This window comes from Panthera leo, chromosome D4, assembly GCF_018350215.1.
Source record: "Panthera leo isolate Ple1 chromosome D4, P.leo_Ple1_pat1.1, whole genome shotgun sequence".
NCBI lineage: Eukaryota > Metazoa > Chordata > Mammalia > Carnivora > Felidae > Panthera > Panthera leo.
Window position 1 is genome coordinate 24468075 of NC_056691.1, and position 22384 is coordinate 24490458.

At 42.3% G+C, this 22384-nt stretch overlaps 1 protein-coding gene across 2 annotated transcripts in view; it reads right to left on the bottom strand.

The window, feature by feature from the left end:
* FRMD3 (FERM domain containing 3) overlaps positions 1–22384 on the bottom strand; it is a 310742-nt gene that overhangs the window by 141317 nt on the left and 147041 nt on the right. For both annotated transcript variants that reach the window (XM_042913165.1, XM_042913164.1), the window contains exon 2: positions 15002–15106. In XM_042913165.1, the coding sequence (XP_042769099.1) occupies positions 15002–15106 (105 nt within the window). The remainder of the gene's footprint in view (positions 1–15001; positions 15107–22384) is intronic.

Consider the following 22384-nt stretch of genomic DNA (forward strand, 5'->3'; position numbering starts at 1 on the left):
GGTAAAATACACATCAAATTCACCATCCTAACTATTTTCAAGGGTACAGTTCAGGGGTATTAAATACATTCATAATGGTGGGAAACCACCACCACCCACCTCTAGAGCCCTTTCATCTTGTAGAACTGAAACTCTAGTCCTAGGAAACAGTCAGTCCCCAGTCCCCTCTCTCCAGGCCCCTGGAAACCACCATTCTACTTTTGGTTATGTGTTTCTTTTTCTTATTTTAATTTTTTTAATGTTTATTTTTGAGAGAAAAAGAGAGAGAGAGAGAGAGAGAGATTGAGAAACAGCATGGGTTGGGGAAGGGCAGAGAGAGTGGGAGGCACAGAACCCGAAGCAGGCTCCAGGCTCTGAGCTGTCAGCACAGAACCCGATGCGGGACTCAAAACCACGAACCGTGAGATCGTGACCTGAGCCGAAGTTGGACGATCGACCTACTGAGCCACCCAGGCGCCCCTTGGTTACCTGTTTCTAATCAGAAGTGACACTTGGCATTTACACAGTTATAAATGAACAGTGGGAAATATATTGATCGCACAAAGTTATACAGCTAGTAAGTGGCCAGAAGTGTTTTACCTCTCTCTCAGTTTCCACAACTATAATACGGGAATAGCAATAGTACCTACCTTGTAGTGTTGTTGCAAGGATTTTAGAAGTTAATAAAAAGTGAATAAACATAAGACATTTACACAGTGCCTGGCAGGTGAAAAATATCAGTAAATGCTTGTTTGCGGATCCTGAGGATACTTAAGTACAGTTTAATTGGTAGACCACATCCCATGGAGGAGAATAATAAAAGGGGCTTCTGACGATTAAATTATTTTCTAGAGATAAATAGGGTAATGTAGAACTAAGGCAAGAAAACAAATACCTACGGAGATCAATACCTACTGCTATTGTTTCACAGAGGAGAATCACCGGTCACAAAGACAGAAGTACACTTTCTGAATTCTCCTTGCTTGGCATCCTGTGAACTCCTTAGCTCTTCTCTGCCAAACTTCAACCTGCCGCTCCTCTTCCTCTCTGCCTCCAGGGAGGACAGGTACATTTCACTTTATGTGCCCATACTAGTTAGTCAGTGGCAATCTCCCAGGGCTGCGAAGAGGGTTTCAAGGCTCAGTGAGAATGAGTGCCATGATGGATTGGCTATCTCTGCCATGGAGGGGTAGGGAATATTTAAGGTACATCTGCAAGGTATTTGCCATCCGTGCCCCGAAATAAATTTACTCGAAATGAACTGGCCTCCTCATTGTCCTACAAAATACACCCTTAAGTTTCTGATGGGTTCTGACCTTCCTTCTCCTCTTGGCCTATTCACACCCCATGCTTGCCTCTCAAACCTTGTGTATCTTGTTTTTTTTTAATGTTTGCTTTTGAGAGAGAGAGAGAGAGAGAGAGAGAGAGAGAGAGAGAGAGAGGATGAGTGGGGGAGGGCAGAGACAGAGGGAGACACAGAATCCAAAGAAGGCTCCAGGCTCTGAGCTGTCAGGGCTCAGACCCATGAGCTGTGAGATCATGACCCAAGCCAAAGGAGGACGCTTAACTGACTGAGCCACCCAGGCACCCCAAACCTTGTGTGTCTTAATTACCTATGTCTACAGTGTGACCACTAAATATTCTTCCAGGACAATGATCCTTATGCAACAGTACAGTCATGGGGTGTAGAGCCCTAAGAAAAATAAGCCAGCAGTAGTCATGTGTCAAGGGATTATAGGAAATCATTTCTTCAGAAAGGGTCAATCTCTAGTATTTCTTAAAATCTAAATATCTGACTGGCCTATGGCCCAGCAATTCCTTTATCCCGCAATTTGTCCATGTGAACATAGAGGAACATAACAAGGATTCTCACTGCATAATTATAATACTACAATTGTAAAGTATTAGAATGTTAATGGCCATCATCAGGAAAATGGTAAGCAAATCGTAATCTGTTCATATTCCGGATTCTGCAGTGTTTTATAGGTGGTAGATCTTTATGTGTTAACATGGTTAGATCTCTAAAGCACGCTGCAAGATGCAAACACTGAATTCAGAACTATGGCCACAGTTCCCAATTCCTACACTGAAACACTCCAGGGAAAAGCAGCCATTCTAGACATCTGTCAGACACCCAGGGTGCCAACTATAAGCTCAAGGAAGTTCCCGGTTCCAACATTAGATCATGCTACATTCCTTTTGATATCATACTTTTTGAAAAGCTGGGTTTTTAGCGATTTCTGTGATAAAAAGCAAGTACCGTGCTAAAATAGGTGTGAGAGAGGCAATGAACGTGGTAATATTGGATCCGATCCCAGAGTCTGAGGAGCCATGGGGCGCCCAACAGGTACACACATCCTGTTAGTAAGTAATTGTGGTTAAGAATGAACTGAAAATACTATTTTCATGTATGTCACATTTTAAATGGCACTAAGTTGTTAGCACATAAATACTAAATTGGTTGGCTCTCGCTCTTATCAGATAGCACTGTCAGACATTCTTTTTACCAAGGGCACTGTGAAATAATTACTAAAATACTGACACAGCCATAAATCAACAATGTTTGAGAACCTCTGAACTATTGGTATCATAGAATTGATGTGTTTTCCAAGTAAAAGCTACACTAAACTACCATATATTTCCAAAGAATACATAATAAGCATCTCTATGTATTTTTAAAGACCTGAAATGATACACACTAAACTGATACCAGTGAGGTTGGGTAACAGGGAAGTAACAGGAATTTAGGGGTGTTGCTCAAAAGAAACCATGACTTCTGTTTTATCTGATGTTTTAACATACTTTTTACATGTATTCATGCATTACATGAATAATTAAAAGTCAATTTTTTAAAAAGGAAGCTAAGCTCTACTCAGAGGTTAAAGGTGGATTCTATGTAATTTAGACTCAAGAAGAACAATTTCATCCACAACAGGCAGATGCCAGGTCCAGCTGAGCCCCCAGCATTGGTCCAGCTCAGGAGCCAGCCTGGGTTCAAATCCCAGCTTGGCCACTTCCTCTGTTTCTTCCCTTACAGCAGCATCATGAGGTTGAAGCAGGTTAATTCATTAAGAAGTTCTGAGAACAGAACTTGGAGCATAGTGAAGGCTCAGGAAACACCGGCTGTTCTCATCTTCTGTGAGTTCACTCAGAGACACTCCCAAGTTGGTGCAACGGCCCCTCTCTGGTGAGCCCACCTCGGCTACTCTCTTCCTCCCACACTCCCTCCCCACCTGCCTCTTGCTCTACGTGAAGGGTAATTCTCCTACCTTTTTTCCTTCTTCCTTTTAGAGTTGGGCAATGAAGCTGAGTCTAGACCACACCAACAACTCCCGCTGTTACTATATGTACAGGTGGATCACACACCTGTGAGAAAGTAACCATGATGCTGTGTGCTTGGTAATTAGAAATAAGGCTCAGAACATTCTATCTTCCTTTCAATTGCCACTTGGGATATATGCTAGTTTTTGTTTTTGTTTTTTAAGTCTGTTTCCTTGCTGAAAACTGAAGTTCCCTAAGAGAGGTAGAAAGAAAAGCCTGCCAGCCAAATCTCTGAATTTGTGGCTAGTTTACAATAGTTGAAAACTTCAGTTCTTGAACTCTCCCTTAGAATAAGAATTCCAAAGACTAAAGAGGCTAAGACCCAACTATTAATTCTACCTAAGGAGCTTAAGAAGTAAGAGCAATCGGAGGATGTGTTCCCTCAGTGTGATCTGAAGGTATCAGGAATTTATCTGCAGAGATAACACCAGGGCTCTGCTCAGATCCCCTCGATGCCATTTTCTCCTTGGTTATATAGCACCCTGACCCTTTTTAGGAAGGCTGCCTTCAGGTTACTGGAATCCAATGCAGGGTGAAGAACGAGCCTCCCCACTCATCTGTTAACTGACAGGTTAAGAAGTGACTGGTATCCAAGATAAATACCTCTGCTCCTTCACCCCTTGGTCGGGACAACCCTAAGGCATAACCTACCACTCTTCCAGAGCTCCTGTTTGGCTTTCAGCCCAAGTTACATGCCACACGACTTTGCTCAACACCACACACTTGTGGGACCTCCTTCCCTTCCCTGTCCCAATCCCTCCAATCTCCTACAAGTCTTTCTTCCTGGGAACAATGCCTAACAAAACTGGAATTTTTATCTCAGGATCCGCTTCTGGGATCCAGAGGCAACACAGCTTCCCTAACTCCCTGCCCAAAACTGCCCTCCCACCATGGTATTTAAAATTCTTCCTTTGAAGGTTTTATTCCTTTTGCCTCAGGCTGGAACCCCGGTAACCTGTATATCCCCCAAGAGAGGTCCCAGTTTGACAAAGGTTTCAGTCTCGACAATCCAGCCTGACCACATTTGAAGCCACCTCTTAGAACAAATTTATTTTGATTGATAGCAGCTTGATGCAAAGAAAAGTCAAAGGAAGCCTCACAAAAGGGGTGAAAAGCAGAGTGCTGAATAACCCTTCTCTGTCCCCATTCCCTTCTCTGTGGTCTTGGAAGGAGGACAGATTCCAGGAACCCTAAGATTCCTTCAGTTCTCACATTCCATATTCTATGAACCTGAAGGATGAGAATATTGCCAATAAATGTTATCTCTTTAATTTTGCAAGGCCCAGCTGCACTTAGCCCTAAGAGATCATTTTTCTCTACCCCATCATAGAAGTGGTGCATTTCTTTTGTACTTTCCAATTTTGGCTTCTTTAGGAGAAGTTGGGGGGCGGGGAGGGAAGGTGGGTGTGAGGTGGTGATTTGTGACTAAGTAGATTGATTTTTAATTTGGTAGCTGCTAAGCCAGGGGGAAAAAAAACAGAACTCCCAAAGGTAAACAATATAACACACTTGGTTATCTTCAAATGTTGGGCTTCTGTTGAAATTGATTCACAGAATAAATTACACACCTCTCTGTTATCTTTCTCAAAACCCTTGATGCCCTAAACCAGAATAATCCATAGCCCAGAGAAATGTGTTAAATAACCAATGGGGCTTTAAATAAGAATGAATGAATCTCCCAAACAGGAGATCGTCTTTCCCCTCAGGAGTAACCAGATCCAAAATCTGACCAATTCCCATCACAGCCCTGAAAAGATGGCCTGATTCTCACATCTCACCTGGACAAAGCCCTAGAGTAACTCAGTCTCCCTGCATTATCTAGCCAATTTATGCCATTTCTAGACCCTCTGGCCTCTGCAGGGGGAAAAAGAATGCCATCTGAATGCACTCAACCTCAACAGTGTTCTGGATGGCCCAGTTAGAGCTAGCCCCTAGCTATTTAGCTACCGGTAACCAATGGTTTCCACTCCAGTTTCAGTGAAATCTACAACACAATGCCAACAACAGCAAAAATGTCTATAGACCAGGCACACTCATGAGCTGTTGTCCTTCTGGAAATCAACCTACGCAAGAAAACCTTCACTGCTTCAGTGTAATGTATTTCTTCAACCATAACTGCTCTTGCATTCTGGGTTCTCAGGGATGAGCAAAATAGAAGTAACAGCTGGGAGAAGAAACACCATGGGAAACAGAGGTGGAAACAGCAAGCCTAAGAAAGCACCAGCACCATTTTCTTTTCATAAAGGACTAGACAGCATAAATATTTTAGGTTTTGTGGCCCATATGGTCTGTCAGGACTACTCAACTCTGTCATCAGAACACAAAAGCAGCCATAAACAATACATAAATGAATAGAAATAGCTGTGTCCCCATAAAAATTTACTAAACAAATGGGGGCCATCCTGACCCTTGTGTGCCAAGCCCTGCTCTACATCCAAGAAACCCTTAATGTATACTTCAAGGAAAAAACAGTAGTACTCTGAAAATGCAACAGAGGTTGTAAAAATATCAACTGTTTAACATTAACACAAACTGCTGTTTATTTTAAAGTACACTAAGACACCAAAATGCAATTATAGAAGAAACGATGGGGTTCCTTCAAGCAGTGGAATTCGTCACCATGTAACACTTGCTGTCTAGCCGTAGACATTTCACATCGTCATCAAACTGGTCTAAGGTCAAAGATCTTCTAGCTGCCAGAGGCGCTGGGTGGCTCAGTCGGTTGAGTGTCTGACTTCAGCTCAGGTCATGATCTCACACTCCATGAGTTTGAGCCCCGTGTCAGGCTCTGTGCTGACAGCTCAGAGCCTGGAGCCCACTTCAGATTCTGTGTCTCCCCCTCTTTCTGCCCCTCCTCTGCTCATGCTGTCTCTCTCTCTCTCAAAAATAAATTAAAACTTTAAAAAAAAAAAAAAAGAAAGAAAAAGGAGAGGGGCACCTGGGTGGCCAGTTGAGTGTCTGACTTCAGCTCAGGCCATAATCTCGTGGGTCATGAGTTTGAGCCCCACTTAGGGCTTGCTGCTGTCAGCGCAGAGCCTGCTACAGATCCTCTGTCTCCCTCTCTTTCTGCCCACCCCCACTCATGCTCTCTCTCTCAAAAAATAAAATTAAAAAAAAAATCTTCTAGCTGCCAAACACACGAAGCTTTCAAACTCTTTAAAGCATGTAGTAAAAGATCTGTTACATGTTGGTAACATGGACTAATGCACTTAAATAACAGCCCTGTGGCATAGGTACCATTAGTGTCCCCGTCTTACAGACAAAGAAATTGAGCATAGGTTAAAGAGGCTGCTTAAAGTCATACAATCAGCAAAAGGCAGAGTCAGGACTTAACCTGGCCTTCCTGGTATAAAAGCTCTTAGATCTTGAGCAATAATGTCTCCCCTACTCCTTCCTTCTTGATGTTTAACACTGGAGCCCATTCTCCTTATATTAAGTCGACCAGCTACCCTTGTTTCCAGAAGGTCTCCCTCTCCTCATTCTATTATTTCTGCTCTAAATGTTCCTGGTTGGTCTCCTCTACTGGCTTCTCCTTCTGGACATCCTTTTTTTTTTTTTTTTAATGGATGTTCTTTAGCCTTCAGATTCTCCTCTTATTCTCTAGTCTTTTCCCTCAGCTCTGCAGTCTCTCCTCAGGGTTTTGAGGTAATGAAGACCTCACATGTTCCAAAATCTCCATCTGTGGCCTAAACCTCTTCATTAAGCTTCAGATCCAGGCTCACAACTATAGACTGAACAACTCTACCTCATCATCTCACAGTATCCCAAACTCAACATGTCCAAAACTTACCACTTCTTCCCCAAACCCTCTTCATACAGTTTATTTCGTAAGTGACTCTACCTGTACTTGGAACTCAAAAGGGCTCTGTAAGAAACTCAAACACCCAGATGGACAGGCTCTGTGGAGAAGCCCAAAACCACATGCAGAGGGAGGGGGCCCTCAAGCCCCACCTTCCAGCCACCCCCATCAAGGTTCCAGGCATATGAATGAAAGGACCTTGGGCCCCCTGCCCTCCAGAATAGTTCAGCCACTAGCTGAATACCACTGACTGAGCCCAGTCAACACCATGTGGAACAGAAGAAACATCTAGTTGAGCCCTGCTCAAATTTCTGAACCCCCAAATCCTGGCATATATAAAATTGTGTTCCTTTAAGCCCCTGAGTGTTTGAGGAGACTTGTTACACAGCAGTGGAAAACTAGAACTCTTACTCCTTGTTGTAGACTGAATGTTTGTCCTCCCCACCCCCACCAAATTCACACATTGAAGCTCTAATCCCCAATGAGATAGTATTTGGAAGCAGTAACTTTGAAGGTAATAAGGTTTAGAAGAAGTCATGAGGGTAGAACCACATGATGGGATTAGTGTCCTTATAAGATTAGGAAGATAGACAAGAACACCTGCATGCTTTCCCCACCCCCCACCCAAGTGTGCACACAGGCAAAAGGCAACACTCTGCAAGCCAGGAAGACAGTTCTCACCGGGAACCAAATCTGTTGGCATCTTGAACTTGGACTTCCCAGCCTCCAGAACTGCGAGAACTAATTGCCGTGCATGAGCAGGTGTTTTCTTCTCGCAGCCCAAGCTAAGGCACTCCTCATTATTCCTCTCCGTGGACAGAACACAATTACAGTTCAACCTTTAAATGACATTTTCTTGAGCATACATGAAGAAATAAACATCTGCTCAAATCGTCATTTCCCAACCTATACTGCTTTTATTTCTCCAAGTTATACATCATAGTTACATTCTAGTCTTCTTCTCAGCTTGACTTAAAAATGTTCTCTAGAGCTATTTGAAACTTCCAAACCTGCTGGTTTGCCGTCAGCTCTGATGTTCTTGCCTTCTGGAAGTCCAGTGAGAGCTTCTCTAATGGAAGGAACTTAAACCTCATCAACCTAATTGATTTGTGCCCTCTTCTGAACCAAGCCCAGGAGGTTCCCACCGCCAAGGAGGAAGACTGAGTCACCTTGGATATCCTCCTGGTTTTTCCCAACTCACATAAGAATAAAATGGCATTTTTCACCACACTTATTCCTGTGTCTGCCAATTGGCCCAGACAAGATAAACAGTTCATGTGCTTGCTCCTCCCTCTACTAAAATTATGACATCCCAGTTACCTAAATGACTTACAGATTGCAACCTGTCTTTATCAGGCATCCTCATCCCTTCCTAGGAGAGGACATCCAGTGTAGACAGTGTCTATTATGAGCAATCATTTTAGTTAAACACCAAGTTCTGCTTTCTGCTGGAGGAATATGACAATTTCCCCAAATCTGTCAAGTTAATACCTTGGGCCACAATTGAAACACTACACAAAATATCCAGTTTTCTTTTTTTTTTTTAATTTTTTTTAACGTTTATTTATTTTTGAGACAGAGAGAGACAGAGCATGAACAGGGGAGGGTCAGAGAGAGGGAGACACAGAATCTGAAACAGGCTCCAGGCTCCGAGCTGTCAGCACAGAGCCCAACGCAGGGCTCGAACTCACGGACTGTGAGATCATGACCTGAGCCGAAGTCGGTCACTCAACCGACTGAGCCACCCAGGCGCCCCAAAATATCCAGTTTTCAAGCTGTTAAGATAACTGCTATGTTTCCTGTAACGTGAATGCTCTAAGTCCTTTCCCATAAAGCCAAGTTATTTGTTCATACCTTCTCCCCAAATAGGCATCCAAATGGTCTTGAGTTTTAATACCCCTGAGACTTTTTTTTTTAATGTTTATTTATTTTTGAGACAGAGAGAGACAGAGCATGAACAGGGGAGGGTCAGAGAGAGAGGGAGACACAGAATCTGAAACAGGCTCCGGGCTCCGAGCTGTCAGCACAGAGCCCAATGCGGGGCTTGAACCCACAGACCGCAAGATCATGACCTGGGCTGAAGTCGGACGCTCAACCGACTGAGCCACCAAGGTGCCCCACCCCTGAGACTTTAAAAACAAAATCGGACAAATTCATGACCAGTGACCTAAAGCAGCAGTACAAACCTTCTCCAGTGCAGGGCTGCCCTAAATCTTAGGTACCACTCTTGATCCTAGTTACAAGCATCTGTGGGACAATTATCCCCAAGAGCAGGAAGCAGCCTTTCAAAGGCAGGAGCAGCTGGTGGGACATAATGCTGTCTGGCTTCCTGGCACCATCCCCAGAGTGAAACCTAAAATCATTGGGATTTTTTTATTCTATTCTAGATCCTCCCCAAAGGTGCCTCTAGAAAAAGCAAACTGCCCTAACGTAGAAAAGGTCTTTTCTAATTATTAATAAAACTCATTGATAGGTTCACTAGTTCTTTCTGGCTACCAACATTAAAAACGCCAGGGCTGTAATTATATCTGCATAAAGAAGGCATGTCTTTCCATTTATGATATCCCAGGTCATCCAATCAGAAAGTATATCCGGTGGCCACATGACCTACAATGCCCAAACACAGAATGGTGGAGGAGATTGTCCCAAAGGTGTCAATTTCTAAAGGGAATTTGTGGTCTTTGAGGATGAATCGGAATGGCCCTGAAGTTAGAAAAGTCAATGATACTGACGCAGGTGGGTTAAGCAGATGCTTAGATATAGGGAAGTTAAAATCAAAAGCACTGGGCCCAATCTGCCTGCAGACCGTAAACCAACACTACAACCTAGTCCTGGAAGGAGTCCTCCTCTGACTGGGCTGGTGGGGGAGGGGGTACTTCCTCAGTTCTAAAACACTGGGGGTGACTTCCCCCTAGCTGGGTTTGGGAAAGGGGAAAAGCCAGAAGGGAAATCTAGGACAATGGACATCCCAAACCATAGCCATAGAAAAACAGAGTTATGAAATCCAACTATTTCAAAACTTCAGCTTTCCAAAGAGAAGTTACCCAAACACCTGAGAAGCAGTGGAAAGAAAGTTACATTGAAGAAAAAAATGCCTGGACTTAAGCCAAGTACTACTTTTTCCTTCTAGAATTATTCCTTCTAAGACTTCTAAACTTCTAAGCCCAGCTTTCTCCATCAGTAAAATGAAAGGAATAATCACGTAACTTTTCCCTAATCTCAGGCAACTAAGATTATAGGAGTTCTTGAGAAGAACAATATGGTGGAAAGTGGAGGGGATTTTTACCGACTGGTATTCAATCTACCCCTCCCTACATCAAATTTTTAAAATAATGGAAATTCTAAGCCCTTGTCATTAAAATAGCAAAAGATAGTCATCATTTACTGATTCAGTCCTCATCACTCTCAGAGCATATGGGGCATGAGACATCTTGTCAAACATATGGTGTTCCAAATGTAATAGTGCTAAATATTTAATATTCCACAATGGTTTACTGTAAATCAAGTTGTGAAGAGTTGTAGGCAAACCACCAACTCCCATAGCAAAGGTAAGTTCCACTTCAGCTTTTCTAACTAACTTGATTTTCTGTGTTGACCAGCTTTCTATCCAAATAATTCACTGGTTTTTATTTTCTGCTGAGGAAAAAGTACACGACCTGATAAAACCACCAATGCTGGTCAATTAATCTCTGCTTAAAACTCCCATATCAGCAGGTCTTTGTGCCTCTGAGCCCATTTTTCTAATTATCCAAGGCTCATTTTCCCCCTTCTCTCCCCAAAGATCATAATAATGGCCATCCTGCCTTTAAAAGAAGTTTTTGACATATATAGATCTTAGACTTGTTAATCGTGGTTGTATTTCCTCTTACAACCTCATACAAGTGCCTCACTTAGACCCAGCCAAAGAATAATTGTAAAAATCACAATAAAAAATAACACACACCATGTACTCAGTATCTACCATTTGTTAAACATTTGCATGCTTTATCTCTAATTCCCATATCAACCCTACATGTATTGTTATCTGTTTTAACAATCAGGTAGGGACTCAAAGCCTCAATAACTTGGTCAAGATCACACAGCTGACTGACCAGCAGAGGTGGGATTTAATTCACATCTTTCTGAGTACAAAGTCCATCCAGTTCTGTGCCACAACTACTTTGCAACCCAAGTGGAAGCTAGACTCACACTGAATCTTCAGAATCAAAAGGCTCTAACAGTCGTATGGTGCATAGAGGGAAAAACTATTGAAGCAGCCCTCTAAGCAAATTTAGTGGATACATCAGATAAGACTATTTTGTTTTGAGTGTGGCCCACATTTTTTCCGCTAATATACTACCCAAATCTAGACACTAAAAATTAAGCTAAGCCAAGCCAAAATATAAAGAACAATGAAACACATCAACCTAACCACTTTTTTTTAACTTAAAAAAAACACAATTGTACACATGAAAAAAGGTACAATAGTATAACCATGTTCTTCCCCTAATGTTAACAGCTTATATAACCATAGTACAATTATCAACATGAAGAAACTAAGATGAACACAATGCTATTAACTGAACTACAGACTTCATCTGGAGTTCACCAGTTTTCCCACAGCTGGACTTGCTGAGAATCCCACATTGCCTTAGTTGACGTGTCTCTCTTAGATTAGAGAGTTCCCCAGTCTTTCCTGGTCTTTAATGGCCTCAATGTTTGTGAAGAATATAGGTAAATTGTTTTGAAGAATGTCTCTCTCACTTCAGTTTTTCCTAGCTTTCCTAAAGATTTGAACAAAGTTATGCATTACTGGGAAGAATACCACAGAAACAATGTGCCCTTCTCAGTGCAGGATAATCAGGGTGTACATGATGTTGGTAGGTCCTCTTACTGGCGATGTTAACCTTGATGGCCTCATTAAAGTCGTGCCTGCCAGGTTTCTCCACTATAAAGTTAGGCTTTTCCCCTTTGCAATTAAAAAATATCTTGGGGGAAGGGCACTTAGAGACTATACAAATATCTTGTTTCTTCTCAAACTTCTGCCCACTAATTTTAGCTTTCATCAATGAATCTTGCCCACAACAATCACGGTGATGTTGTAACAGTTTTCTATTTCTCTCATTCCTTCTACATTTATTAATTGGAATTCTTCTGTAAGGAAGAGCTACTTCTTCTCCCCTTTTATTTATTCAATTATTTATACCATTAAGACTCATGGATATTTTATTTAATGGATTATAATCCAATACTATTGTTATTTATTTTGCCCTCCGATTTTCCAGTTTGGGCCACTGGCAGTTCTTTCAGGTTCACTCTGTGCCTTTCTAGTGACCTTTTATTTTTTTTGCAGTTCCTTACTTCCAGGCACCACAACATGCTCCAGGCTCATCTTGTGATTTCCCTGCCTCAGCCCTAGAATCAGCCATTTCTTCAAGGAGTCCTTGTTCCTTTTATTAGAAAGTGATGTTTAGAAACCAAGATCTAGAGGATAAGTGTGCTCATTGCTAATATGGGGTCATTGCCTCTAGGACATCTCAGAAAACAGAACTTGGAAATATATACATATGCATACTATCCCACATGCCCATCTATGTTTCTGTATTTTTTTAAACTATGAGTTCATACAAACATCTGATTCCAATTCTAAAGACTTCTCTTATTAGGTTATCTAATATCTTCCCAATGAATCAAGAGAAATGAAAATAGTTTATGCACTTAAGTGGTTTCCAGATATTATCTAGGCCAAGGGTCAGCAAACTATGGCAAATTGCCTATTTATAAAATACTTTTATTGGAAAAAAGTTTTAGAAGAACACAGTTACATCCATTAATTTAGGTATTGTCTATGGCTGCTTTCCACTAGAATAAAATAATTGAAAAATTATGACAGAGGTTGTATGGGTCACAAAAGTGAAAATATTTTCTATTTGGTCCTTTACAGAAAAAGTTTACAAATCCCTGGTCTAGGCTATGTTTCAATTTTTCACTTGGAAGAGGAGTGGAAAGAATGTGGGTTCAAATACCATCCTTCCACCATTAATTACTAGTCATGTAGCCTTAGGCAAGCCACTGACCCTCTCTGCACCTCAGTTTTCCCCTTCCTTATAATGTTGTGGGGAAGACTAGAGACTTGCTCAACTAATGGCTGCTAGAATTACTTCCGCAGGTCAGGTTTCTAGAGTTGATAGAATTTTACACAAAAATAATCTATATTCAGTGGTGATTAGATGGCTAATATAAACCACAGAGTCTACTTGACCTGCAGGGATTAGGGTTTGAACCATAATCCTAAACTCAACACTCACTCCATCACTTACTAGCTATAGGACCTTGGGCAAGCCACAATATCTTTGAATCTGTTTCTCTCTCCATAAAAGGTTAATATCTTCATAAGCCACAAGAAGCTATGTCTATGAATATCTTTATGCCATGGTCCCCAATACCAGTCTGAAGACCAAAGCTGGGATGGCTACATCAAATGTAGAATCAGGATGTGTTAAAATATATGTTCCTGGTCCCAGCCTCAGGTATTCTGATTCAGGAGGTCTAGAATAGGGTCCATACTAAGTATTGTTAGTAAACCCCTAAGGTGATTTTGTTACAGAGCCAGGTCTGGGAACCACTGCTAACAGTAGGAAATGCCATATGAATCCCCTCCATGACCTCATGTCAGCACTCCGTCCTCACCAGTATCCTGCTACCTTCCTCTCAGGTAAATGGCCCGTTAAAGAGTTCCTGCAAGTGCTACAGGAAAGCAAAATCTCTTTCTGAGCCACTGCATTGTATGTGTTTACAGAAGATTAGGTCCTACTGGAAATGATTCCCCATGTTTCAGAACAAAATCTAATCTATTCCTTAGACAGCCTCTTCCTTTACAAAAATACACTCTATAAGCCTCTCCTCATTGTGTTGGGTCAGTAAATATGAAACGAAGACTGTGGGGAGGGAACAAGGCAGAGAAAGATGACCGGGGACACCAATAGGAGGAGAGCAAATTAAAGAAGGCAAAGAGGACCTGTTCCCCCATCCCAGACCACCACCCAGCTGACCCCTGCTTGGCAGTAGGGGATAAAAAGCAGGTATCAGAGCAGGTACAGGGCCTTATGATCCATAGCTGGGACCCACAGCAGGGTTGCAGGAATGGGAAACCCCAAGTGGTGGCCCAGGATGGAGATTCCTGAGACCTTTTGGATGTGAAGGACAGATATCACTGAATCCAACGTATGTCATAAATATATATGTGCTGGTGCAGTACCCAGCTCAAAAGGCCAGACTCCCCTACTTTCTGTTACAAAATCAACAGATACCAAGAAGGATAGGCATATTCAGGAACAAGGATACAGTGGGGGTTGTCAAATTTAGTGGTATTCAAAGAGCAGCTTTCAAAGTATCTTAACCCTTTCATCTGCCAAAAGCTTTTTTAAAAATTGAAACGAAATTCACATAACATAAAATTGACCATTTTAGTACATTCACAATGTCGTGTAAACACCACCTATATCAAGTTCCAAACATTTTCATCAACCCAAAAGAAAACTTTGTACCCATTAAGCAGTCACTCTCCTGTTCCCCTCTCTATCAATAGCTTTTTACAGTGAGAAGTAGATTTTCTCCACAATAAGATTTTATGTCGTCACTGTCTGAACCCAATGTTTGTCAAACCTTCTCAAAGACATAGGAACTGGGTGGGAATAGCTTTCTGGAAAGGTCTAAGGTAAGTTTTCCTTTCTCCTGTCCTACCCAGTCCAGTGGGAGTAGTGCCAAACTCTTCCACTCACACACACACCAGGCTTGTCGGTCTTATGTGGTCAATAACCATGAGAACAAGTATACATCATGAATTCTCTGAGAGGAACCTCTTTGCTCACCCACAGCCTGAATCACTCCCCAAAATGGGTTCAGACAGAGGTTGACTCTTACCCGCTGCTTCTCTGGGTCCACATAACGAATGCCAAAATAGTCCTTCTCCAGCAAGCTGTAGTAATTGCAGATGTGGTCAATAAGAAACTGTCCTTTGGTCTCCCTCTGCAAAAGAAGCACATTTAAGTTTCAACTAGAGCTCACCTTGTACATTCATGTCTAAAATGTACCTCATTCACACCATAGGTCTGTCCTTAGAGACTGGATTAACTCACTCCAGTCCCTGGAGTAGGGACTCCCAAACTCCTTTAACTACAATCCACAGTGAGAAATACTTTTTAAGGCTGTGAATGATTAAACACACACAAACACACACACACACACACACACACACACACGAAACCAAAGGAAAACTAAAAAGAGAGCCAAAGAGACACAAAATAATACCCTGCATAATGAAATGTATATGTTCTATTTTATTCTTTTATAGGCCATTTGATTTTTCTAAAGCTATTTATGACTCAGAACACTGCTTTAACAACTCAGTACCTAGTGGAGACCCAGAGCTCACAAACCCACATACAATGCACCTGAACGTTTGCTGTAATTGCTCTGTAGGTAGTCACTCATCCAGGCCTTAAAATGATCCTATGAGGAAGGTCCTCATATTATGTCTTAAGAAACGGAGGTAGTGAGAGGCTCAGCAGCTTGCCCAGAGTCCCACAACCCATAGAGAGGAAGGTAGGAATTGCCCCAGGCCACCTGGTTATAGAATCTGGGCTCCCACAACACCAATTTGTCTCCCTGGAACACTAGTGAATATACTGCAACTCTGCTAGAAGGCACAGTCTGGATGGTGCAGGACTACAGTGAACTGTATCGGATGGAACACCCTCCCTCCTACTAGGAAAGGTGGGAAACCTGCTGCTTCAGGCCTCAAAGCCGGCGCATCACATCCAGAAGGAAAGGAAAGGAAAGGCACTGTGGGAGATGGCGGGGGAGGGGAGAGGGCAGACTGGGATTCCAAGTGACCCTAGGGACCTTAGGCAAACTTCACAGCTGTTTCACATGGGCAAAATGAGTTGGTTGGATTATTTTTCCTTCTAAAATTCTAGAAGTGAGAGCTTTGTCAGCCAAATCTGATTAAGATGAATACCATTACCACAAAACCCTGTTAATAGCAAGGACTCTTCCAAGCCCTCATCAGGATCTTTGATAAGATTAATTTCTGCTTCAATCAAAGTCGCTGACAGACCCGAGGAATATTTTAGGGGTGGAATGTGAACTATAAAAATAAATGAAGAAATTAGAGATATTAAGTGAGCTACTCTTCTAAGCTACTAAAAATAATTTTGGAAGATCAGATTGATCTGTTACACGATTATCTTTTCATTAGAAACTACCATCAACAGTTCAGGAAGTTGATGAAAAAGCCACTCACTGATCTGGGATGCGCTGCATTGAATAAAGGACTGCGGCATATACGTATATAATATGATATGAAGCCCCAATTCTCCTCAAATTACCTTCAGTTTAATTTTGAATAAACTCTGAGCCTTTACTTCCTTTAGAAGAGGAAACCATCTGATGTAGCTCAAAGAGGGACAAAGCATCAAAATGGAATTTGTTTTTAGATTTCTCTAATTGTGTTTAACCCAGGAGGCTCAAATGACAAGCTATACCTGATGACTGCTGAATCTAATGCCCAGAATATAATCAATGGATTTAGTTCCTTTTACAGATTTCCTCTGTAATGCATCCATAGTTAAGAGGCTGCTGAAGAATCAAATCACCGAACACAACATGAGTCTATCATTTTTTATGATGGGATTGCTAAGCTCTCTGCATTCAGATTTGCTACGGTGGACTGCCCCCACCATATGTGAGACACACACGATATGTGGGTCAAAGCAATGCTTTGCAATGATGTGGGATTAAGCAGAATTTGATTGGGCCTGGCAGCTGGCATTTTGCCCTGAAGATGTACTCAAAAGTGCAACAGAGATTTTTTTTTTAAATGACTGAACACACCAACCAATACATACTCTCATACTACGTAAGACCCTTGAGAAAAGGAAATGCCATTGTAGACTATGTGTTGACTGAAATACACAAATGTGGCTGAAACAGAAATCAAGATCTTCCACAAAAGCAGGGGAGGCCAGTTTCCACGCTTCCAGGCCACCAGGCCCCTGTCCCTGGGAGCACTGCCCACAGACCAGCAATCCTGCAGAGCAGTGGCCTCAGCATCACCTGGGAGGGAGCTGGTTGGAACCACAATCTCAAGCACCGCTCCGGACCAACTGAAGCGAATGTGTACTTTAGCAAGATCCCCTGGTTATTCACATGTTCATTCAAGTTTGAGAAGCACTGGTCCAGGGGAATTTCCCCCATGTGTGAGAAGTGCAAAAATTGTACCTGTCTCCAGACGTCACCAGAAAACAAAGCCCAGTTTCCCCTTGAGAATGGTCTACTCCTCAAGTCACAAAAATGAAAGTGTTTTCCATTCTTAAGAACAAACACTGCCTCTGCATCTGCAGGCTACAAGCCAGCCTCGTCATCTTGAGATGCTCTGTGTCGCTGCCTCTTGCCAAGAAAGCCAGCGTACAGCCTCATGTTCTGCTCTGCTCTGCCTGGAAATCTGGACAGTGTTCTTAAGGCATTTAACTTCCTCTTATTATCATTTCTGTGCATGAAGCCCAGTTCTCACACTAAATAAAAGACCACCCAGCCCAGTACCAAGGGTCAGGGGAGCCTATTCAGGGTCAGCTGTGTGAGCGGGTCCAGCTGCCAGTTCCACACACCTCACAGCAAGGAAGGGCCTTGGGGTGAACACTGGTTCTGTTCCCAGCCCCAACTTCTGGAATTCTCTGGAATTGATTCTCTGGAATCCACTTGCTTCCTCCTGAGCTTCCTGGACATATAAGCCACTGTTCACCACCCTGACTTGCTGCCTAAGCCAGTGCCTGGCACGCTGGAGGTTATCGAATGACTAAATGAGGCATTGCTTTTTCTCATGGAAAACCTGGGGTCTAGGAACTAACGGTGGGCCTCGGGAAGATACTAAAGTCCCCGCACTGGAGATTCCACAAGCATAGCAGAATTAGCCAACTCTCCCCAAAATTCTTCAAGGTCTATGTGGAGAAGTGATTGTCAAGAATTTCAAGTAGAAGGACTTCCTTTTAATGTCAAAATTTTTATTCTCCCACAAGATAGCAGCTGTACGTTCCATATCAACTAAATGGGGAGGGGGGGGAATCAAACAGCTAATATAAATTCTTTAGAACTATTACCTAATTGTGTTTTATCACAACAGGACAGAAGAAAAACATTAGGACATGTAAGTGTGTGATCCGTGCTTTAAGAAAGTGCCTTAAGTACAGACTTTGGATGTTGTCTCTAAATGAGGTTATACAGTCTCAGAAATGCACTAACAGCATTGGGAAAAAAAAAGAATGTGTTCATCACACACATTTAAACTTATGTCCCAATACTGGTCCTCACCACCTGCAGTACATGGTGAATTGATTTACATATACTGTACTTAAAATATCATGAATATAATTATAATTTTTTTTCCGTTGTCATTCTTTTTAATGTGTTAAAAATCTAAACCAGGGCCCCTGAATGGCTCAGTCGGTTGAGTGTCTGACTTCGGCTCAGGTCATGATCTCGCAGTCTGTGAGTTCGAGCCCCACATTGGGTTCTGTGCTGACAGCTCAGAGCCTGGAACCTGCTTCAGATTCTGTGTCTCCCTCTCTCTCTGCCCCTCCCCCGCTCACGCTCTGTCTCTCTGTCAAAAATAAACATTAAAAAAATTTTTTTTAATCTAAACCAATGCTAGTCAAGGTATGGTCTATGGATCGTGTAAGATTGTGACCTCTTTGTTACTGGTTCTGCATGAAATAAATGCAGAAATTAAGAGTACTTTATTTTCATTGCGTGTGTGTGTTTCAATGTTTATTTTTGAGAGAGAGAGAGAGAGACAGCGCAAGTGGAGGAGGAGCAGAGAGAGAGGGAGACACAAAATCTGAAGCAGGCTCCAGGCTCTGAACTGTCAGCACAGAGCCCAATGTGGGGCTTGAACTCATGAACCATGAGATCATGACCCGAGCCAAAGTTGGATGCTCAACCAACTGAGCCACCCGGGCGGCCCTCATTATGTGTGTTTTTGGGTTTGTTTTAACAAGCATTAGTCCAAAACAGATTGAAGAAACAAAATCTAGTACTGGTCTCACCACAGAGTTTGAGATGCTCAGATCTAAACTGCCACCAGGTTCTGGGTTCTGTTTGGGCTTTCTTTACTCCAGGAGCCTCAATGTGTAAAGAAAGGGGTCTGGGTCCTCTCTCCACCTCCTCTGCCCATTTTGTGACAATTCTTGGAGTGTGTATTGATCCCTGAATCTTTTGCAATAATATCACATTCACTCAGGACCCCCTCCCATAGCCTGAAAAGGAACTTAATTTTTGTAATCCCAAACTAGCCTACTTTTCAAAAAACCCATCTCTCCTCCCCACCCCAAAGTATGTACTGGAAGGAAAGAACAGGCCACTATGTTAGAGTCTGTTTCCACCACTTACCAACTGGCTGACCTTAAGCAAATCATGAAATCTGAGACTTCGTTTCTTCTTGTGTAAAAAAGAAATAATGGTAACTTTCAGAGTAATCCATTGGGGTGGATTTGAGACTCATTTATGTATTTGTTAAATATCCATTATGCAAGACACTGGGACAGGGATTAGAGATCGTGAACAAAACAATTTATAATTTCACGGATCTTAAGATCTGGTTTGTAAGATGTGAAAGCAGTTTGCAAACTGCAAAGCACTATACCCCAGTAAGAGGTCATTACCAGAAATATTAAGAATTATCTGAATCTTAAATCTTTGTATCCGATTTCATAGATCCTTTTAGATACAAAGAAAGTGAGAGTAATAGTATTTGCCTCCCAGCATTGGCCTCTTGGCAAAGAAAAAGTGAACAAAGAGACAAAGAACCCAGTTCTGTTGCTTAATTCCTTTTGCAACTAATTGAACTCAATTTTGTTGCTTAACTCCTCTTGCAACTAAATGCTGATGGTGCATTTACTTCGACTCCCTAGTTCCACTGAAGCAAAACCAAAATATTTGTGCTTAAAGAAGAAGAGCAAGAGAACTCAATTGGCTTAAATCAGCCATGGCTTGCCTTCAGTGAAAAAGCATGGCATATTTCAATCCCTAATTCCTAAAACTCCAAAGCAAGACATTTTTGCTACCGTTTAGACACTGGTTACATGAGGAGAAGAGTACAGGTCCAAAACTACCCAATGTATTGCTACAAATCAAGGTGTAGAGTTAGAACAGCTACCTTTAGGGATGAAATAAATATCATGATAATTAACTATTCCTTGAACATTTATCATACACCAAGAACTATGTTACTTACTTTGCACTTAATATCCTGACAACCCACTGAGGCAACTAATATTCTCCCCATGTTACAGATTTTTAAAAATTGATTCAGAAACATTGTTTGTAAGGATGTCAAACCCTGATCCAACACCTATGCCCAAGATATTGGAGGAACTCAATTCACCTATCTGCTGCCATTCTCTAAGCAGACACAGAAGAAACAATACAAGAATTTAGGGGCAGTCAGTATCAAGTACCCCGATTCCTTGAATTGAGACACTGGCAGAAAAGGGCACTGGATTATCCACCACAACACCAGGCCTGGACAGTTTTATAAAATACAAACCCATTATAGATGCCATTGGTTAGTTGCCCAGCATCCATACACCACTTTGTCATTCCTAATAGAACCCAGATTTTGTTCAGATATGTACATGCATACACGCGAATAACATACATGCACACAACTACATGCGAAGTCCCTGAGCTTCAGCAAACTATAACTCACCCCTAACTCCAGGGATCAAGCTTGGCTTGAATCCCACCCCTCTTGTCTGATTGGTTCATGAAAGGACACATGACCCAGTCTAGGCCAATGAGACATGAGGAACAACTGGGGTTTCTGGGATGGCTCTTGTTCACTCTCCTGAGAGAGCTTCAGGAAGACACTTTCTCTTCCCTCTGGATGTTGTTATACAAAGGGGTGGAGGCCTGGAACTGTTGTAGCCATGCTAAAACCAGGCTGAGGATGAATCCAACAGGGCAGAGCAAAAATAGTCACAGGGAAATAGAATCTGTGTCTCCAGATTACCAAACATGATGCTCACTTTAAGTGTGAACTTCCAGGATTGCCAACAAGATTCCTTGTTGTTTCAACTAGTACAAATTGGTTTTTCTGCTTGGTGCACTCAAAATTTTCCACTCGAGAGAGAAAGTGAATCAATGCCTCAGGCCAAGGCGAGGAGTACAGAAAAGACAATTTAGGGCCAGTGGGAAACACAATCACAGAGATTATCAACTAATGAGCCAAGGAGTAGAGTCCATCTACCATGTTTTACTTGACCAACATGGTGTCTCTGCAGCTTTAAATCGGGATCCTGCTCAGAAAATCTGGCTGCTGCATGCTCTTGAAAAGCTGGAGGGTCTGGAAGCTGGGCCATAAAAGTCTGTTGGAGCTCAGTATCAGCTCCCCTTTCCCATGGAGGGTGAACCTTGCAGTCTGCAACATTCCCACCCATTCTAGTATCTTCCACATTGTCCATTCCCCACACTTCCTTAATCCCTAGAAAAATTCGAGTTTACAACCCTGATATGAGGCAAATTAGAGGTTTTCAAAAGTGTTCCTTGAGTTTTCCTTGGAAGTGCTGGAGAACCACAGCCAGAAAAAGTCCTCAGTGGACATAGCTTGAGCCATGTAGCCACTGAAGTCCTAGGACCCTTTGGCAGGGAAGAAGAGTTCAACATAGACCAGAGACTTTAGGGAGGACCACTGGGATAAGGGGAGCAGGCAACAACCTTAAGAATCAAACACAAACCCAGCACACTAGGAACAGTGCATTCTGGGGAAGGTACCATGGCCCCCACTATAACAAACAGAAGTGAAACTGCCAGACTTTGCTTTCTGGTAATCAACGCTGTAAGACTTGTCTGAAGGGCCCTGTTGCTTAGCTCCCTATGATCACACAAGTTGCTCTTGAAAGGGGTGGCCTCCATACATACAAATCGGGGGAAGAGCAAAATGGTCAGTCTCTGCTGATTCTTCTATAGGGAAGGAAGAATCCAATTCCCATCTGAATACCTAGAAACTCCAAAGGGGCTTCTAGACAATTACAAGGCCCTGAACAGCAACTGAATGATTTGTTGCCAGGAGTAAGCCTTCTCCCTAGAAGTTGCATTTCTTTTGTGAAGCAAGGTCTTCAATCCATTGATCTTCATAGGCAAATAAACAGAACAATAATGAGAAACTGGTGAACTAAATTGTTCTGCTTCTACTGTGAAGGACAAGCATTTGTTAGTTTAAGAAATATTGTAGGGGCGCCTGGGTGGCTCAGT